At 43.4% G+C, this 19043-nt stretch overlaps 3 protein-coding genes across 5 annotated transcripts; 2 read left to right on the forward strand and 1 right to left on the reverse strand.

Moving 5' to 3' along the window:
* The first annotated feature begins 382 nt into the window (after nucleotides 1-382).
* LOC139211876 (uncharacterized) lies at nucleotides 383-4350 on the forward strand. Of its 3 annotated transcripts, none has more exons than XM_070842299.1 (7): nucleotides 383-500; nucleotides 715-951; nucleotides 1078-1160; nucleotides 1343-1402; nucleotides 1509-1592; nucleotides 2458-2572; nucleotides 2661-4350. In XM_070842299.1, the coding sequence occupies exons 2-7, from the start codon at nucleotides 753-755 to the stop codon at nucleotides 3101-3103; spliced, it is 984 nt and encodes a 327-aa protein (XP_070698400.1). In that variant the 5' UTR covers nucleotides 383-500; nucleotides 715-752; the 3' UTR covers nucleotides 3104-4350. The 3 variants fall into 3 exon arrangements, with proteins under 3 accessions (XP_070698400.1, XP_070698398.1, XP_070698399.1); XM_070842297.1 differs by having other exon boundaries at nucleotides 2458-2578; nucleotides 2661-4349; XM_070842298.1 differs by having other exon boundaries at nucleotides 731-951; nucleotides 2458-2578; nucleotides 2661-4349.
* A 1223-nt stretch (nucleotides 4351-5573) lies between these two features.
* On the reverse strand, nucleotides 5574-8589 carry ap5m1 (adaptor related protein complex 5 subunit mu 1). Its single transcript, XM_070842566.1, has 8 exons — nucleotides 8391-8589; nucleotides 7578-8238; nucleotides 7246-7473; nucleotides 7024-7163; nucleotides 6405-6490; nucleotides 6187-6299; nucleotides 5973-6069; nucleotides 5574-5885 (listed from the first exon to the last, which is right to left on the reverse strand). Exons 1-8 carry the CDS (start codon nucleotides 8456-8458, stop codon nucleotides 5803-5805), a joined length of 1476 nt encoding a protein of 491 aa, XP_070698667.1. The 5' UTR covers nucleotides 8459-8589; the 3' UTR covers nucleotides 5574-5802.
* An 88-nt stretch (nucleotides 8590-8677) lies between these two features.
* Nucleotides 8678-18404, forward strand: exoc5 (exocyst complex component 5). The gene is made up of 18 exons (XM_070841702.1): nucleotides 8678-8860; nucleotides 9199-9293; nucleotides 10719-10866; nucleotides 10966-11160; nucleotides 12557-12621; nucleotides 12855-12883; nucleotides 13001-13110; nucleotides 13342-13386; nucleotides 13483-13623; nucleotides 13705-13787; nucleotides 13908-14117; nucleotides 14246-14393; nucleotides 14511-14619; nucleotides 15692-15812; nucleotides 15962-16048; nucleotides 16174-16282; nucleotides 16473-16688; nucleotides 17156-18404. Exons 1-18 carry the CDS (start codon nucleotides 8834-8836, stop codon nucleotides 17342-17344), a joined length of 2127 nt encoding a protein of 708 aa, XP_070697803.1. The 5' UTR covers nucleotides 8678-8833; the 3' UTR covers nucleotides 17345-18404.
* Nucleotides 18405-19043: the final 639 nt, after the last annotated feature.

Below are 19043 nucleotides of genomic sequence, written 5' to 3' on the forward strand. Positions count from 1 at the left end.
GCTGGCATGAAATGATGTACAGTACATATGTGGCTGATGAAATTATTACCTGATTTGCAGGCTAATGTCACCCAGTTTTGTAACAGTGTAGCCATGTCTACGCTCTGTGGTTTTCTGTGAGCACTCATGAAGTCAGTTAACAATTTCCCAAAGAACCCATCTCTCTCCTCACCCCTCTGGGCTTTCCAATATGGAAGGGGTGCAGGGAAATAACAGGTTCTTTCAAGCATTAACTTATGAGTTACAAAGTAACCTGTAGGGAGAGTTGCCATAGAAACCCAGCTCATTATAATGAGAGAGACAAATACGAAGGCAGGGATTAAGTACACACCTACTCTTTTAACCACTACCAAAAGTGTTTGTTGCATTTGTACTTTGACACCAGACAGAAATGCTTCAGGACAAACATTAAGTTCACTAGCAGGGGAGATGTGAAGACTGCCAAGTTTGTTTGGAAGCAGCTGAAACAAATGGGACAATTTGGAGAATCAATTTTAAAGGTGAAGTTATTCTGTAACTAGCAAAGTTTTTATAGGAGAAGAAAAAATCCACAGAAACAACACCTACAAGAGAAAAGTCAATAAACTAGTGATAGAAACTCTATGTGACCCCCAAAGGGAAGAAAAATGTGAGATTTGTGATCTTAAGGGACACTAAACTTTAAGAAAGGGCAATAACTTTAAAAATTCTCATATCTTACATGCGTTAGAGAAGAATTTCAGCTTGCCAGCTTTAGGACAGGGAGCAGGACAATGGGCACCACAGGCTCCAGACCCAGGGTGCGTAAAGTAGCTCCATGTAATAGCCTGCAAGAAGACGGGGCACAACCCAAACCACAATGGACCCTTCCTGCTCTGCCGGTCAGTGTGGAGCAGCCATCAGGATGTCTGGGACAGAGGAAGACAATCTTACCTCCACTGAAACAGGAACTATCTCTTTCCACACTCTCAGGTTCGTAGGTTTCTGGTTTCAAATTTTTCAATCCCACTCAAATTTTTATCATTCTGTACAGACTAGTCTGTGCTGTGCTAGTGGTTTTGATACTAGATAACAGTGTGTGCATGTGTGTGCTGTAAGAACCATGCTTTGCAGGAAATCTCTCACCAAAGCAAAGCAACAATTCAAGCATCATTCATTCCCATCCACCTCGAAGACCTCAGGTTAGCAGTGCAAAATCAGCTGCCTGATTTATTTTTATTCAATATAACAGGCTATTCTTGTTGCCTGATCCACATGAGATGTTTCTCATCCTGTGCAGGGACTCTGGCAGACATAATTTTACTCTAGTGTTTCACAGTGGTTGTAATTTTTACCCAGACATGCCATCATTATCTCTCCTCAGGCACTGCAACCACTGGCCCTGCAAATTAGCCACACAAGCACTGCCAATCAAATTGCTATGGTAAAAAAAAGAGGAAAAGGAAAGAGGAATATTGCTGCTAACTGTCCCAGCATCACTACCCTCATGCCATCTCAAAGTCCAATAAGGAATCTTATTATTGTTGTAGGGCAGGGACTGCAGAGATGGGGTTTTCCAGCGGTTTTCTACAGCCGGCCAGACAGCACATTGTGGCACCGGCAGAATGATTCAGGTAAAACAACATGGCAAAGTACAGGGGAGCTGAAGTGCATCTATAACATCAGTAATTCAGATCACACATTTTTATATTAAGTGAAAATTAAAAAGTGTGCAGCAATGCTTAATAGGGGAGATAGGAACGAAAGGGAGAGAGACAGCTGTGAGTGTGGGCCCTTCCTGTCCCAGTGGATCTGATTAAAGTGGTGGTGGAGTGGAAAGTAGGGTGGTCTATAGCCATGACTGGCCCTCAGTGGGATCTATTTTCAGGGTACAGGGAACAGAAAAGCCCCCACTATTAGATACACACTCGTAGACACAAAGAAAAGTATAATCTTGACAGTCACATGATTCTGTCTATACAATAACTAGCTTTAAAACCACTTTAAATCCACTTAATTTCCTTAAGAAATGTAGTTAATACAAATTACATAAAGCATGCATTGTAATATCTTTGTGGTATTGCAATGGTGGAATAAGTAGTCAGGTGTACTTAAGCAAAAATATTCTTTTGGTCCTGTATTCTGAATCCTATTAGTATTTGCTAAATACACAGTATCAAAAGTGACTAATATACTATCATATGTTACATTATGAGAATGTTGAACTTAAACTAATAACTTAAACAAATTTTAACTGTTTTGTAGAGAGTTTGGTAAGTGAGTGGTCACTAACTTAGGGATTGGGCCCCTCCAATGGGTCATACAATGACTCTGGTGGGCCAGAAAAGAAGAAATAACAAAAGCTTGTTGTTTGTCTTCCGACAATTTTCCAATCTTTTTTCTGTTTTGTTTAGTTGGTCACTCAAAATTGTAGCCTACTTAAGGACAGTACTGGAGTAAATATACATTTACTTTTTCATGGCTCTGTGGCCTTACTAGGGAGGGTCCCTGGAGGCCCAGACAGCTCTCGCTCAACAGGCTCATCGGCATCGACGAGCTCTCCACCAACAGGCCAGAGAGCAGAGAAGACATAAGGTTGTCTACGTGGTTAATGGTAAGAGTGAAAGTTATTTTACTAAGCAAACAAAATCTGAATGTGGTCTTCTGGTTCTTGGTCATTTCATTTGGCCCTTTAACTGCAGGTCCACATACAGAAAGGATCCAGAGAGTGAAACTTGTAAGAAGGCCCACAGAGAGGGACATCTTCTGGGATGAGACAAGAGGAGAAAGTCTGGATCCCAGCTGCCTTCTCGACCCCAAAGCCTTGCGTCACCTCTCTGAAGAGGCACAATGTAACCAGCTAAACAAACGGCTCCTGGGCAGTGGAGAAAACGGGATTGAGCTCAAGATCCAGAGAGATCAAGCTCAAGGTCTCAGACACAGAGAGAAAAGAACTCAGCAAACTGAACACAGGACTGGACTGTCTTCAAACAAAAACTCATCAACCACTGAAAGCGAAAGCGTAAGAGTAGAAGACAGAGGTAAAGCACAAAGGGATAGTTGGAGCTGGTCCAGGTCGGGCAGAAGCTGTCAGACTGGGAGGATAACAGGTGTAAGAGGGATCTGGGACTCTAAACTGGACTAAGAACACCTCTTTGTTTTGCCAAATCAAGTAATCTGGATCAGAACAGAGATAAAACAAATATATTACATGTTTTACAATTATAAAAAAAAGGCTACTGCAGCATCCTGTCTATTGGTATTGAAGATTAAATGCTTAGCATGCATCATTGAATTAAAGTTTTAATTAATTATCATGTTAATATACAGTATGGTCACAGTCTGGTATGCTTAGCAATGGGAACAAGTCAACTTCCAATATGAAAAAAAAGAAAAACCCTTGATGTTCAGGACATTTCCTGCATGGCTGAGTTTATGCTGCCCTCTATGGGTGAAAGTGATGCACAAAAGAGAAAACATCCAAAAATACATTTTATGTTCAATTCAAAGAGTTGCGATTCAAATCAGCCAGCTTTGAAGTTGGAAGTCTATTACTGGGCATTTGGTATAGAAATTAGTACAAAAGAATTCTTCACTATGCAAAGATATCCTCTTCATTTGCAACGATCAGTGGCTCTTGAAGAATAATTAGACTGAAAACAGGAAGTTGCTAATTGCACAATCATTATTCAAGAGGTCTCCCTGAGGCCGGCTCTTGGTGGGTTTAGAGAGACGGAGAGGAGACTGGACTCCTACCAAACACCTGAGGCCACAGTGGCTGACAAAAGCCTGGTCCTCAGCAAGGTGAACATTGCTGGGGTCATATCGCACAGCAGGGGGCTGGACAGGAATTAAATCAGCAAAGATTATCTCACAGTGGTTGAGTAAAACTATTTCAATAGAGGAAATGAGGATTTAAGTGTATTAAAGAAATTAAAACAGTCTAACATGAACTTTATTGTACTCAACCACTGGGTGTCATTATTGGGCTGAGGGAAGTAAACTCCCACAGTTGGGTACAGTTGGGCTGTTCATTATAGTGTGGGACATGATTTGGTATGAAAGATCATTTTGAGCATTGAAGGCTATGCAACCTTGCGATATATTAACATGACTTATGAAAATCCACACTGCTGTTTTACAAATTTATTTTAGCCCGTGTGAGTTTTCATTTTGTTGATTATTGTGCAAAAGTGTTAATCCCTTTCCTGTATATGTTTACAAGAGTAAACAATGATGAAATGAATAATTCATTAATGACTCTGAAAAACACTATAGAATTAAAGGCCCAAAGGTATGAGCTGAGGGCACTGGAGCAGAGCGACGCATTAAAACGAGTCCATCTACTTAGAAAGCCATTCAATCAACAAAGCAAAGTCTGCCAGTGAGAGGCCACTGACTGCAGACTTGAGGAGCCAGACTGACCACATATTGGGATACTGAGGAGATTTAGAGTGGCCCAACTCTTCAAAAAAAACTTCTCCTTTTCCAGTTCGCTGGCCACACACACTGGGCCTTAAAGCCAAATCATCGTGGAGGGGGAGAGCCGAGAGGTCTTGGTGTCTGCCACTCCGTACTGCTACATAAAAAGAAGGTGAAGGATGCCGTGTGAGCAATTGGTTCCAATTGACAGAGGATTGGTCATGGTCAGCCTTCTGAGTGGAAATCCACGTGAGAATGTGGCATTTGGACCAGCAAGGGGCACAAGAGGCCAACAGCAGACAATGAGGGCACTCAGAGGAGTCTGGCTGCTGTGGAATAGTGGGGCACAATCTCCTCTGATTTAACCCTTCATCGGCTAGGTATTCATTCAACTTAATACACTGAGGTGGAGCTTTCACAGTAGAAATGTATGTTAGAGTTAGTGTGAAACTCATTGTAGCTTAAATAAAATAACACTAAATGCAAGTCTTTGAATAATTTCTGTATAACTAAGTATTAAGTCTAAATAGACCCAGACAATACTACAACAAAGATCAAAGCCATTTACTTAAAGTTCTTCATTAATTGAGTTAAAGCACCTGCACCTATGCAACCTCAAAAGGCGACCCAACTACTTCCATCCTTGTGACTTTTTCACCAATTAGGCAGGTCTTGCTTGCTGAATGGAACCGGCTGCTTTAAAGTCTCAAAGGGCCAGAGGGTCAGCGCTCAATCACAGTCTGGTTGGAGAGGTTGTGTGTTTGAACCAGCCACTAGTTGACAGGGCGGGGATGGGGTCAAAATGGGTGGGGGAGTGATTGGCGGAGGGAGGGTGGGGGGGGGGCAAGAACTCCTGCCAGCTCTAAAAGAGGAGCCTTTTGTAGCCAAGACACTGGCCAGCCCAGCCGGCCCTCTCCTCCAGGCCCACAACAGCTGATGACAAGGCCCCAGCTGCTAATTATCCGGCTGATGGAGAGTCACTGAAGTGGGACTGTCAGAGCGAGGGGTGGCCCTTGTGTCTGCAATTGGATAAATTTGAGGGAGGGTGAGGGTTGGGGCATAAAAGGAGTTGGACTACAGAGGCAGGTATTTGTTTTTGAAAGTATCCATCCACCCATGAACAAAATCAATACGTTATCCAGTCAAAGTTTGTACATTATGAACTATGCTGAGTGAACCCAAAAGTACTTTTATTTTTTTTTACATGTGAATGTTAGAAGTGTACAATTTATAAATTATTTTCACTGCTAATTTTCCATCATTTGTTAGCTCTCCAGTAACAACGGGGTAGTAACAAATATATTTAATTGGGTCACACATGCAACCTGAATCACTGTACATACTTGACACATATTCAGTCCGATTACAGTACAACAAACACTGTGTTTGTCTGTGCACTAAGCTGCTTTTAATGTATCCATGCTACAGCATCATCTGCCCAGAGGATACCGGGGCACTTCCTGTTGAATTCCATATGTAATACTCTTTGGATAGAAGTTCTCGGGCTGGAAATAAGACAGACAGACCATTTTGTAGTTTCAGAAAACATGTATGCAGTAAACATTTTGATACAAAAACTATAGTTAGCTTACATGTTACAATCCGCGGCTTAGCAGAGGAATAAACCTGCACTGAATGCTGGTCCACACAGCACCCAGAGAGCGTCATGTCAGGCACTTTGAAATACAACTGTGAAAATAACAGTAGTTTTAACCACCTTTCATTAATAGACTCCTTATCCATTTGACCGTATGCCACGTAAATGAACAATGAGGCGCCTGATTATCACGACTCATATTGACTTACTTTGATATAGGCTGTACAGTCTGTGCAGAGAGGATCAGTTGGTCCTGGTGTCGGCCCAGAAAAGCTGATCTTGCCCTCCATTGTGACCTCACGAGATTTGGGGAACTTTTGTCCTAAATATCAGTGGAAGGAAAAGTACTCATTTCTTTTTCAAATATAAATCTGCAGTCAAAGTGTTTTTTTTTTTTTACATGTATGGTTAGGAGCACAGTGCCTACCCAGGCCCCAGACCAGCAGGTTCTTCTCCTTTGAGACTTCTAGTTGTCCGGAGCTAACTTTCACATCCACAACACCCATCTGATCCCTGCACAAGACGCGGAGCACACATGAAGATGTAAGTCTAAAACATATTGATTCAAGTGTTTTAAAGAGAGATATCAACACAGTGAAAACTAATGAAAACCACATAACACACAGGACAACTGTTTATCTAGACTGAGTAATTTTAAACAGACTTATTAAAGTTATTAAAATTGTGCAGTTTAAATAAGGATGCAGGAGGACTCTGTTACATATTACTAAGGCCTGTGGGAGACTAGTGTAATCACTGGCATTGCTTTTACATTAGTTTGCCAACATGTCTACGGAATGTGCGCATCAGTAGTTAAAAATATATTTAACCTACTTGAAAATTAGCTTTCTTGATTATCAGACTTCTGTATCTATACCAACAAATTGTTGGTATATGCGAGGTCAGACCTTCACCTTGATCTGATTGCATATACTAGGACAATTTATCCTCAAAGCTGTCACAGACTGAGGCATTAAACCTCTTTGCTCACCAGGAAACTGGCAGGTGGTCAGAACTAAAACGTTACAGCTTCTTGTGCTGTTTACCTGTTGAAGAATGGCAGGTGTGCTTCACAGTACTCAAAGCTGTTCTTTACACTCTCATGAAGTTTGAGTGCTACTGAAACACGCAGCTGGTTCTCTTCTTCCTTCAGTTGATATGAACCGAGGATAGGGGGAACAGGGACCTAATGAAAATTTACAGGAATTACTCGAGACATTTTCACCCATGTGTAGGATTAGAAGCATGTTAGCATGTATGTTTTGTACCTGCGATGTATAGCTGCATAGCCTGAATGGCTCCAGAGGAGGAGAGAAGGGAAACTTATATGGCCCAGAAAAAGCTGAGCCATCACAGTTTTCTACGCTGCTGGCAGTCAGGATACTAGAGTCCAATGATGTGACACAAGGATGGACCAGGATGTCCTGTAGTGGAGAACCATTTGGTGGCAGCGTGAGGGTGACTGTCACATTTGGGAGCACCCCTTCCACTTCACACTGTTGACAGAGGGACAAAAAAGTAGAAGGAAAGATGGTTGAAAAAAAATAGGCAAATAAAAGTTATAGCATTATTTGCTTGCCTTTGCTACATTGTGCCTTACTTTGCATGTCACGGTGCCAAAAACATCCCACAAGTCCTGTCTGCTCTGGTTACCATACTGCATGGAGCGTACGGTCTCCATCAGTGCTACATTCACCAAAGCTCGACCACGGTGGAGCCCCGTTTTCCAAGCTGGCTGCTTCTGGTTCCCAGCAGGAATGGGCACTGTGGGTGTAGCAGGTCCCCCCAATAGTGGCACATCCAGCGGAGTGCCAAGTGGACAAACCTGCAGAAGTACAGAGGGCAGCATTGCTAGGCGAGAGCCCATCCCTTCAGTATCAAGTTTGGCCCCACAGCCGAGGAGAAAGGTCTGCAGACCTGCTAGGAGTGTGAGGCCCTGGGAGACAGACAGCAGGCTGGCAAGGGGTGGCCGTGGCTCAGCAGGGGCATCCACTAAAGGCAGGCAAGCCAGGATTATTGGCCCATTCGAGATAGCCAACACTGGCCAAAGTATTCCCTTCCCAGGACCATCCACACGCAACTCCAGGGCAGGGGATCGCTGACGATGGATGCAATCATCTCTGAGAGCCACATAGGCTTTGTCTACGTCTGAAAGGCCCAGCTCAGTGAGCAGGAGCCGCAGCACAGTGCTTTCTTCTGGTACTGCTACATATGAAGAGCCTGCCAGGCTCTTTGCACGGTGCTCCACAGTAGCAAACCTCCTGTGGGAGGAGGAACACAAGACATTAAAAAAAAAACCTGTAGTTTGCGAGCAGTGTGACAACAGACATTTTACGACATTAGAGCACAGTTATGGTCTGTTACACTACTGGAAACAGGAAGTGAAATGTGAAAGCCATTATAACTTAGGTACCTGGAAAAGCGTATTGACACATTTTCTCCTTTCTCGTGAGAAATAATCCACAAGGCACGCACACTCATTTGTCCGGCAGTTCTGCACTCCTCAATTTAAAGACTTTTCACTGACTCCAATAATAATATCACATCTTATCGTGCAGTTTTTAAATTAAAATACTTCTCATTGTGTGAATTTCACTAACGCAGCGACTCACTTCCTGCTGTTGCTTCATGTGACAACAAACCACCAATCAGCTGACATACGCGCATGCGCACTTGCATGCAGATATCCCCACCCTTCTCCACCCATACAGGAAGCTGGGTTGCTAACCAGCTAGCTGTCAACAAAGGGCAAAACTGTACGAAATCAGCAAATCCATGTGGAAGTCGGCGGTATTACCGACCGTGAGCTCCTTCCTCTAAATTGTACCTGACTGCGCCGCCAGCCGAATCTTCAACATGGCGACAACTGCTCAGCTGTTCGAGGTAAAATGAACTGTGTTAGCTGTCAGGCTAGCTAGGATGCTAATTATCATTAACGGTAGCTTAACGGTGCAGACCCCATTCATCCTGGATGTGAGATAGAGAATGACTAATGACTTGCACAGCTTCAGATGTTTGTTTTTTATCGTAAGCTCGAAAGAACAACGGGGGAATATAGTTATCCTGGCAGATGTTAATGTCATCGGCTGTTAGTGTGGAGTAAAAGCGACATAAATGCAGTTAAACGTCATATTAGGGAGTCATGTATCATTTTGGGGTAATAGCTGGTGTTTTGCAGATATTTCTGTGTCAGTACTCTTATGACTTCCCTTCCCCCGCAGGAGCCCTTTGATGCGGATGAGTACATTGAAAGGTTGGCGTGGAGGACACCTGGAGGAGGCTCCAAAGGAGGAGCTGAGGCATTTGACCCCAAGAGGTAACGCTACTCTTGGCGATTGTCATTCACATTTACTGCACCCACCTGTCCCTCTGTCTGAGGGACACGAGTCAGTAACTCTGTGGAATATCATACTCCAGGTTGTAACTTAGATCTAATGTTGTCACTGTGCCATCTGGTACCTCAGTACATTTGGATGTCTCATTTAATAAAAAAAACAAAGCCCCAAACTCCACTATCTCCATCATCAGCTTTTACAACAGAAAGAATATGTGCAGTGTAAAAAGCTGTTGCTCCGTTTTCTTACATGTACGTTTAGCCGGACTACTTGCTACCTTGCTTTCTGCTGAAGTAAGATGGCTTTATAAATATGCAGTGCAGCTTTTCCAGTCATGTCTGCTGACAGAGAAACACAGCTGATCATCTCTGTAACAATGCTCTCAGGATAATGAAAGCAGTCCTCCTGGCCCACTCTACAGTGTAATTTACATCCTTATGGATTTTCACCCAAGTTGGTGTGATGTTGACATTAAGATGTACTCTGTACTTCTTGGTGACTCTTAAAGGGGTTAAGAGAAAAGCATCTGAAAAAACCAAAGCCTTCCAAACATTGTACTTGAAAATAATTAGATGTTTTAAATTGAAAGTGTTTCACTATAGATTAACATTTATTTTTTTTACAGCTTCAATATCAGCTTTCTAAATACTTAGTGAAACTGAGTTGGTCCTCCTGCACTTACTAAAGCTCATCTTGGTCTCCTCTATGCTAATTTGGTGTTTTTGATGGTTAGGTTGGAGAAAAACAGGAAATATCTCTGCTTAAGATTTTTTTCATGGTATTTTCACTGCTTGTTGTTATGTTTACACTCGGGGCCCGAGTTATTTCTCGTAAGCAAAAATGCCATAACAGTTTAACTATACTGTGGATCCATCCTGCCTTATCTACTCCCTCCACAAAACTGTTGCCACCACCTCCTCGGAAGCTCTTAGCGAAGAGTCAGAGACAACATATCTGTGGAGGCCACCATACTGTGAGTCACCAGCCAGCGAATGAGTGTCTATTGGGAAGGGATGGGAGATGTCTTTAAGCTGTAGCCACTGCTGAGGGAATTAGTCAAGAGATTATACACTCATCATTTTGGGATGTTTCCTACTCTGTGAAATGTGGTGCTGACTTAGAACATTTGCTCTGCAGTCCTGATGGCACTTAAAATGCAGCTGACGAAGTTACTAGTTTTCAGAGCTTCTTAAGTCTGGGGACCCAGGAATTAAGCATCCGGCACTATTCTGTAACTATCTGTAACTACAACTGTGAGGTCAGTGGGACAGATTTAACCTTGTGATACCCAATTGCTCCTCCAGAGTAAGAGCATTTAAAAAAAAAAAAAAGTTTTACATGTCATTAGTTATGTTGATTGGACCACTGAAGGTCTGGATCTACATTCTTTTCTCCTTCTGTGATAGGCTGCTGGAAGAATTTGAGAACCACATAGAAGAGCTGAAACAGCTGGATGAGAAGATACAGCGGCGGGTAGAGAAGCTTGAGCATCAATGTCATCGTGAGGCCAAGGAATTTGCCCACAAAGTGCAAGACTTGCAAAGAAGCAACCAGGTGTGTTGAGTGGTCAAATAGCCAGTGACATCCACCTAAATGTCTTTGAGCCTTGACTTTGTCATTTAATTTCAATCCCTCTGTTCTTTGTCAATTCAGGTGGCCTTTCAGCATTTCCAGGAGCTCGATGAGCACATCAGTTATGTGGCAACCAAGGTTTGTCACCTTGGTGACCAGCTGGAGGGGGTCAACACGCCTCGACAGAGGGCCGTGGAAGCTCAGCGTCTGATGACCTACTTCAATGAGTTCTTGGATGGAGACCTACGCAGTGACGTCTTCAACAATCCAGACAAGGTGAGGATGCTACACATGTTCCCTCCATTCACTTCCATGGAGGTGTGTGTGTGTGTGTGACCATTGACGGGGACCCCTGCTGTGATACTGCTGGAGGTGAGAATGAACAGGATTATGAAGTAAACCATCCATATTAATTTGTCAAGTTTATCCCTTTAGTTGGATCCCTTGGCTAATTTGGATTAATAAACTGTCATTTGCTGTCTGACAATAGCTGGCTGATTGACTAGCATGGATGTCAACATGCTCATGTCAACCCTAATTGCTTTTACCGAAGGTTGTCTGGGAGCGAGAATTTGGTTGGTCCTCGGCTTTGTGTCGCATTACAGCAGCAAAGAGCTTGTGGCATTATGGTACATGTAAGGGCGGCGATAACATGCATGCTGGAAGATGAGATGCACACTTTTACTTAGTCGCTGCCTACACAGACGCCATGTTGATGTTAGACAAGTGACCCCTGGAAGTTTGATTTAGCAGTTTTGTAAGTGACAGTCGAGAGATTGGGACGCTTTAGATTAATTCCTGTTAGTAGCAACATCATTAGTGGATGCAGAGCAGTGAGTCTGGGGGTCAATCCCAGAGACGAGAGCTGGAGATGGAGCTAGTTTTCCAGAGAGGCATGCAGAAATATCTGGCCAGATTCCTTTTCCTGAGCATACCTCCAGATGAGGGGGAAAGAGGAAAGCTGCAAGTGAATAGCTGAAGGGGGATGGCTTTGCTAATCCTTCTGAAAGGGAGGGCTGGGCCGCCAGCGTGGAGACAAGTGCTGCTAAACCCTGACTGCAGGGAGACGGCTACATTACTTACATGGGATTTAGCTAATCTTAGCTGGGGGACAGATACTTAGAAAACCTTCGCCGAGCAGAAAGGCTGGATCCTCCTCACGGGAGCAGAGTAATGATGTTAGCTGAGGCAGGCATCTGCGGGAACAGAGGAGTTGCGGACGGCGGGCCTTTCGTAGGTCTGGGGCTTTTTCAGCCAGTGTGTATGTCAGGAGGGGCGGGGGGAGGGGGGGCTTCTCGACAGGGCCCCCTTTTTTTAGACAGATATCCCTGGCCGGACAGATTATTGAAGACGATTTAGACTCCTGTGGGATTACAGCCCATTCAGAAAAGGCATGCCAATAAAGAGTTGGATGTGCTGCTAAGTCAGGACTGCTGCTGTTGCTGCTACTGATGCCCAGGTGAGCGCAGCCTGTCTGTTATCTGCTCCCTGTTCAACATGGGGAGGTGCAGGAGGGCTGCTCTAAAATGATGATCCCCCAAGTGGAGACACTGCCGGCGGCCTGCCAGCTTTCTGTCTGGATGTCCACCTCTCATGGTCCTGTTGTGCTCTCTCCTTTTTGGCCTCACCTGACTCTCTCTCACACTCACTTTTTTCTCTCTTTCTCCCCCAGATTAAGGAGGCTGCTGATATTATTCAGAAGCTGCATCTCATTGCCCAGGAGCTGCCATTTGACAGGTGAGTCAGGCATCCTGAAGGCAGCTTTAGACAAGCGCTCTGTCAAACAAGGGGAAGGTGGTGTATTAGTGATGTAGACTATTCCTCGCAGTGTAAGCCCAACTCAAGACGTGTCAAGTATTTAATTCACTATTATAATGTGTTTCTAGAAATTACACACACGCTTACTTTTTAGAATTTATAGAACGACATCAATTGTCTTGCCGAACATTAATTATGTTTTCCTATGACAGATTTGCAGATGTCAAGGCAAAAATTGCAAGTAAGTTTGCGAAAAACTCATGCTCAGTGGACTCCATTACAAATAGATTAGTAGTTAGCTATGCATGATAATGTTATTTATCTTTGTATCTTTGTGTTTGTTTGCGTTTCTACCCAGGTAAGTACCATGACCTGGAGCGGCAGTTAATCCAGGAGTTCACTGCTGCCCAGCGCAGGGGTGAGATTGGACGTATGCGGGAGGTGGCAGCGGTTCTATTACATTTCAAGGTGACCTGGAAGAATCTTATTTGATGTCTACTTTTGTCAACATATTAGCTGACCATTTATCTTCAGTCTTGAGTGTAATAATTGGGTTAGTCACTGGCTTCATACATTGTATACTTTTCAAACATGTTAGCTCAGTACCAGTGAAGTTTTTTTTTTTATGTCTTCAAATGTTGCTTTGAATCTGCAGTGATGTAATCTTGCAGAAAAGTAACTCAGGTGTTTTTGTACTAGGGCTATGCACACTGTGTGGATGTCTACATCAAGCAGTGTCAGGAGGTGAGTGTAAAAATGTTCCCTTATGCATAATATACCATCCTGTGTTGGCCAGTGATATCCACAGACTCCTGGTTAACCCTTTGTTTATCTCCCTAGGGGGCCTACCTGAGGAATGATGTGTTTGAGGACACTGCAGTCCTCTGCCAGAGGGTCAACAAGCAGGTGGGCGAGGTCTTCAGCAGCCCTGAGACTGTTATGGCCAAACTAATCCAGAACATCTTTGAAAACAAATTACAGGTATATCCTTTACCCATTTATTTATTTTTATTTCGACATGCCGTATTCGTCAGGTTATATTTGACATCTTTGTGTCTGTAGGCCCATGTTAGGGAAAAACTGGATGAGACTCGACACTCTGATGTAGAACAGTACCTCAAGAACCTCTATGACCTTTACACCAGGTATTGAAGTTGTTCACATATTTTTTGATTCAGTTTGTGTCTACGCAGCAACCTTTTTTTTTTTTTTTTTTTTTAATGTTTTTACACACTTTTTTTTTTTTTTTTTTACAAACTTTCCAGGACCACAGCATTGGCCACCAAGCTAACGGAGTTCAACCTGGGCTCAGACAAGCACACTTTCCTTTCCAAGCTGATAAAGAGCATCTTCTCCTCATACCTGGAAAGCTACATTGACATGGAGAGGGAATACCTTCGCACTCGAGGCGCCATGATTCTGCAGCGCTACTACGACTCCAAGAATCACCAGAAACGGCCAATTGGCACTGGCGGGTCAGATTTAGGATCTCACTCTTGTCCCCATATCAGTGCAAGTTAGGATTAGATTATTCAAATTTGTTTTACAATAAGAGAAAATATAGTTGTGTAACAAAATAATCACCATTTGTGTCTTTCTACAGTATCCAAGAACTGAAGGAGCGGATCAGACAGCGCACTAATCTTCCCCTTGGCCCTATCATTGACACCCATGGGGAGACGTTTCTGTCCCCTGAACTAGTTGTCAACCTGCTGCAGGAAACGCGTCATGCCTTTGAGAGATGCCACAGGGTAAGGCTACAAAAAAGCCGTTTTAGTTCTGTTTTGAGAAAAGCAGAAAAGAGAAAATCCTGCTTGGCTAAAGGAGGTAAATGTGTTGTGTGTTTCCCTCTGTTTGGGGTGACCCAGCTTTCAGATCCTTCGGACCTGCCCAAGAATGCCTTCTCAATCTTCCTGCTGCTGGTTGACCATCTCTGTGTGGAGCACATCGACTACGCCCTAGAGATTGGTCTCTCAGGTACATCCAATTCAGCTCATTATAACCATAATCTATTCTTGCTTTGTGTTGATCTGACCTCCTGTTAGGGAGATAAATCCACACTCAATCACACTAGGTTACTGCTGGTACTGCCTTGCTCGCCATAGCTGTGTCCTAAATAAGGAACTGTATTCTTTGAGGGACGCAGGCCATAAAGATGCGTCCTTCACAGGACCCAAAGGCTAATGAAGCAGTCCAGCAACTTGGACACTAAAACTAACTGTACATACAGGTAGTCCTAGTCAGTTTATGAAGGAAGATTTTTCAGTCAGCAGCTGAGAAATTGGTAGATAGCAGCGGTCATCTCCATGCAACTTCCCTTGTCACAGCACAAGTTATCATGTTTTATATGAAGATATGATGGAAGCAATGTCAGTGGTACATATACACCAGTTTTATTTTTTATCTTTAAAGTCCTTTGATATCATATCCAGGCTGCCAATACTAACAAACAGTAGATTTGTTGAGCAAATGGTCCACGGTGTAGATTATGCAGTGGCTTTTTTATTTGTCCACTTCATGTGACTTCATAAAATAATACATTGTAGGTGAAATGACATGCGCCTACTACTGTTTGCCTTCTACTTTATAAAGGAACCAGATGATACCTGTTGCTATGGATACCAGTTATGTAACTAACAAATTTTATGGCAGTTAACAAAAAAGAGAAATATCCAAGTTACCTTGATGCAAAGCAGGTTGTTTCCTCTGTGGCAATTCTTTGCATTGTACAAGTAGCGGAAACAGGAGGTAGCTTATCATTTTCAGGCAGCTACAGTGGAACTAAACATGTGTATTCAGCTCCCAGTACACAATTCACAAGGTATATTCTTCATCAAAGAAATTCAACACTGGTGTTCCCATAGTTTGATTACTTCCTTCTTACTGTCTGATGCCAAGGCAGAACATTGCTGTGAATGTTTTTCTCTGTATTGTATCATAGAGAGCAGGCATCAGTGCTTTTCTGCCCAATGTGAATCATATTGATTTAGCCTTTCGCCTACCATTTGGTTTATTGTCTGGACTTATTCTCTCTCTCTTTGATCTTCAGCGATTCCCTCATCAGATGCCAAAAATGCCAACCTGTACTTCCTGGATGTGGTTCAACAGGCGAACTCGATCTTCCACTTGTTTGACAAGCAGTTTAATGACCAACTCATGCCTCTAATAAGGTCAGTTCTGGGTTACCAACTTGACTTTAACTTAAAAAAAACTTCATATATAATCCACAGTATTTGGTTATTATCTTGTTTCTACCCTTCATCAAGCCATAATGTTTAGATTAAAGGGAGACCTCTGATTTTACCTCTTTAAAATCTAGCTCATCTCCAAAGTTGGCAGAGTGCCTGCACAAGAAGAAAGAGGTGATTGAACAGATGGAAGTGAAACTGGACACAGGAATCGACAGGTCAGTATGTTCATAAGTGGCCACAAATCGCTCTAACATGTGATTTGTTTCATATGTGCAAAAATCAGAATGGAACAATGAGTGGTCTTCAAAAAATTTCCAATGTATTTCTCTGCCACACACAGAACAATAAACTGCATGGTGGGGCAAATGAAGCACATCTTGGCAACAGAGCAGAAGAAGACTGATTTCAGGCCTGAGGACGAGAACAATGTCATGATCCAGTACACTACTGTAAGAGATGCAAGGCTTCAGCTTCCCCCTGAGCTCACATGCAAAACAAAGCAAATGCAGCTTGCAAATCACTTACATTTGTCAGTCTCATTCTTAAAATAAGCCCAGAACGCTTTTGAATTGCCTTTGCTTGTCAGTTGTTTTGTCAGCATGTTTTCCATGTTTCCATGTGTGTCTCCGCTCCCGGCAGGCCTGCTCCAAGGTATGTGCCTACGTCAGTCGGCAGGTGGAGCACGTGCGGAAGTCCATGGATGGGAAAAATGTGGACACAGTGCTGACGGAGTTGGGCGTTCGTTTCCACCGGCTCATCCACGAGCACCTACAGCAGTACAGCTACAGCTCAATGGGAGGCATGCTGGCCATCTGCGACGTAGCTGAATACCGACGGTGCGCCAAGGACTTCAGGGTGAGCGGGGGGGCATAGGTCCAGGATACACTGGTCACAGGGCAAAACATGGCTTGTTATTACATAAAGTGGTTAGGACACTTCAGGTGAATGCTCTAATCTTATTTAGTACATACAAAAGAGGCTGCAGCTAAGGATTATTTTCATCATTGATCAGTTACTTTAAATCATTAGTGTATAAGATTCCTTATTCTGTGACAGCTCTTAATAACCAAAAGGTCATTATTTTAGAATATTGTTATTCATAAAAGCTGTAAATTCCTGTATAGGGGACCCTGGAGCTTTTAAATGTTTGACATTTTTATTTGATCCATTACTTATAAAGTAAAAAAGACATTCAGAACTACATACATAACTAAAGGAACGGAGGCACTATGGTGCACGTTTTCCTATTTATTTCTACTTTGAGTGTACCCAACTACATAGTTTACAAGGAATAATAGTTTGTGTGGCTGTCTGTCCTCCAGGTCTCTCTGGTGCTGCAGCTCTTTGACACACTCCATGCCCTCTGTAACCTCCTGGTCGTTGCCCCTGACAACCTAAAGCAGGTCTGCTCAGGTGAGCAGCTCACCAATCTGGACCGAAACCTCCTGCACGCCTTCGTCCAGCTCAGAGTGGACTACCGTTCAGCCAGACTGGGCCGACACTTCAGTTAATGACTGATTCAACACCTCGCTGCCCTCCGTCCAGTAACCAATGCTTTGATGTGATGATGCACCTTGGAGATACCCATCCCTGCTTCAGAGAATGCACAGGCCTGGCCCCAGCGCACAGACTTTACTGGGATTGCTTTGTACATCATGGAGACAAAGGCCTCTGCTCTATGAATGTGGGAAAATGTGCATTTTACCTTCTTTCATTGTTTATTCCTCCAAGCTGAAGAAATGTAAATGTTTAATGACTTAAGATTTCACTCGTTTTTAAATACTAATCCACCACCAATCTACATGGCTAAGATTTCTGACATATTATAAGTAAATGGACAACAGTGATTTCTTTGCTCATGTAAAAAAATAATTTTTTTTGATTGTGCCAAATATATAAATTCTGCAGCTGCACAGGAATAGACCTTAAAGCTGCTGTAAAGGGAGACTGCCAGCAATCATGCTGTAAAGTCAGACATCAGGCCTGCAGTAGCACTATATGTTGGGAACAGCCACCCTTTGTAATGAACTGTAGAGGACCTGACATAGACAGCCCCAACAAGCATGAGATAGAGCTCTGTCTGGCTAAGAGAGACACATGACCACCTCTTTCACCTTTGACCTCTGACCACAAAGCAGAGGTCAAGAGGCCGTCACAGAGAAGTGTGATCTGAGCTGTAAACAGGTCTGAGAACCTCTCTGGAGGTTTGGGTGGTCTCCTCTTCGGCTCAGATGACTGGTGTGATGGGTCAGTGAGTATGTGTCACTGTAATTGCACAGATCAACACTTGCTCATCCAGCAGTGCACACAGTCCAAAGACATTATTAGCTGGACCCGCAGTGTTTCTGGGTCAAGGGGCACTGAAATGTTGAACTCTGCTGATTAAGGAAACAAACTGGAGGGGACGTCTTCACACAGGGCTTATTTGAGGTTCTCCGTCAATGTCTTCTGCACTAAAAACAGAAGGCAGATTATGTCCCTGATGCCTGAAACTGTCTCCCACGCAAAGCTGCTCCCACTGTACTGCTGTTTACCTTAATTAGAGACTCATTAAAAAGATGTTGCATTTTACTATCGTCCCTCTTCTGAATATCCTTCATACATGGGGAGATGTGAATAGAAAGTTCTCTCCGCGAATGTCACTTTCAAAGTGAGATGAAACGGTCTTCCCTTCTATGGAAGTCATCAAGTATTCATGGGAATTCTTGCCACCAGAGTAAAGTTCTTTCTTAGACTTCAGGAAGTGAGCAGAGCCAGAGGGGATTAGATATCTACGAGTTGATGAATTGTGTGCAGTAGTCATGGACTGGGGGAGAGCCGCAGAGATAGAGACGCCTGAGAGCTCGGTTCCAGCTCCGGCTGGTTAGTGTTGTGTAGAAGGTACACACAGTGCTGCGCAAGTTCAAACAACATAATTAATTAGACTAATATTAATATTATCAATGCCACATAAATTCAATTCTCTCAGCCCTAATCACAACTGGATAGCTTGTAAAAATTATTTTGTTAGGCCCTGATGCAAACAGTGGGCCTTTTCCAAACATTTGAAAACTATTTGTTTTTGCTGCGATTAATGTGCGCAGCGCAGGAAGGGGTTGGGGGAGCGGAGCCGGGCCAGGGACGATAACTGGTGTGGAGACGAAGGCAGAGGCGCAGCCTGGCCCCAGGGACTCCCGGCACAGGCACATGGAGGAGGGGGAGGGATGTGTT

This window comes from Pempheris klunzingeri, chromosome 13 (genome assembly GCF_042242105.1).
Source record: "Pempheris klunzingeri isolate RE-2024b chromosome 13, fPemKlu1.hap1, whole genome shotgun sequence".
NCBI classification, from domain to species: domain Eukaryota; kingdom Metazoa; phylum Chordata; class Actinopteri; order Acropomatiformes; family Pempheridae; genus Pempheris; species Pempheris klunzingeri.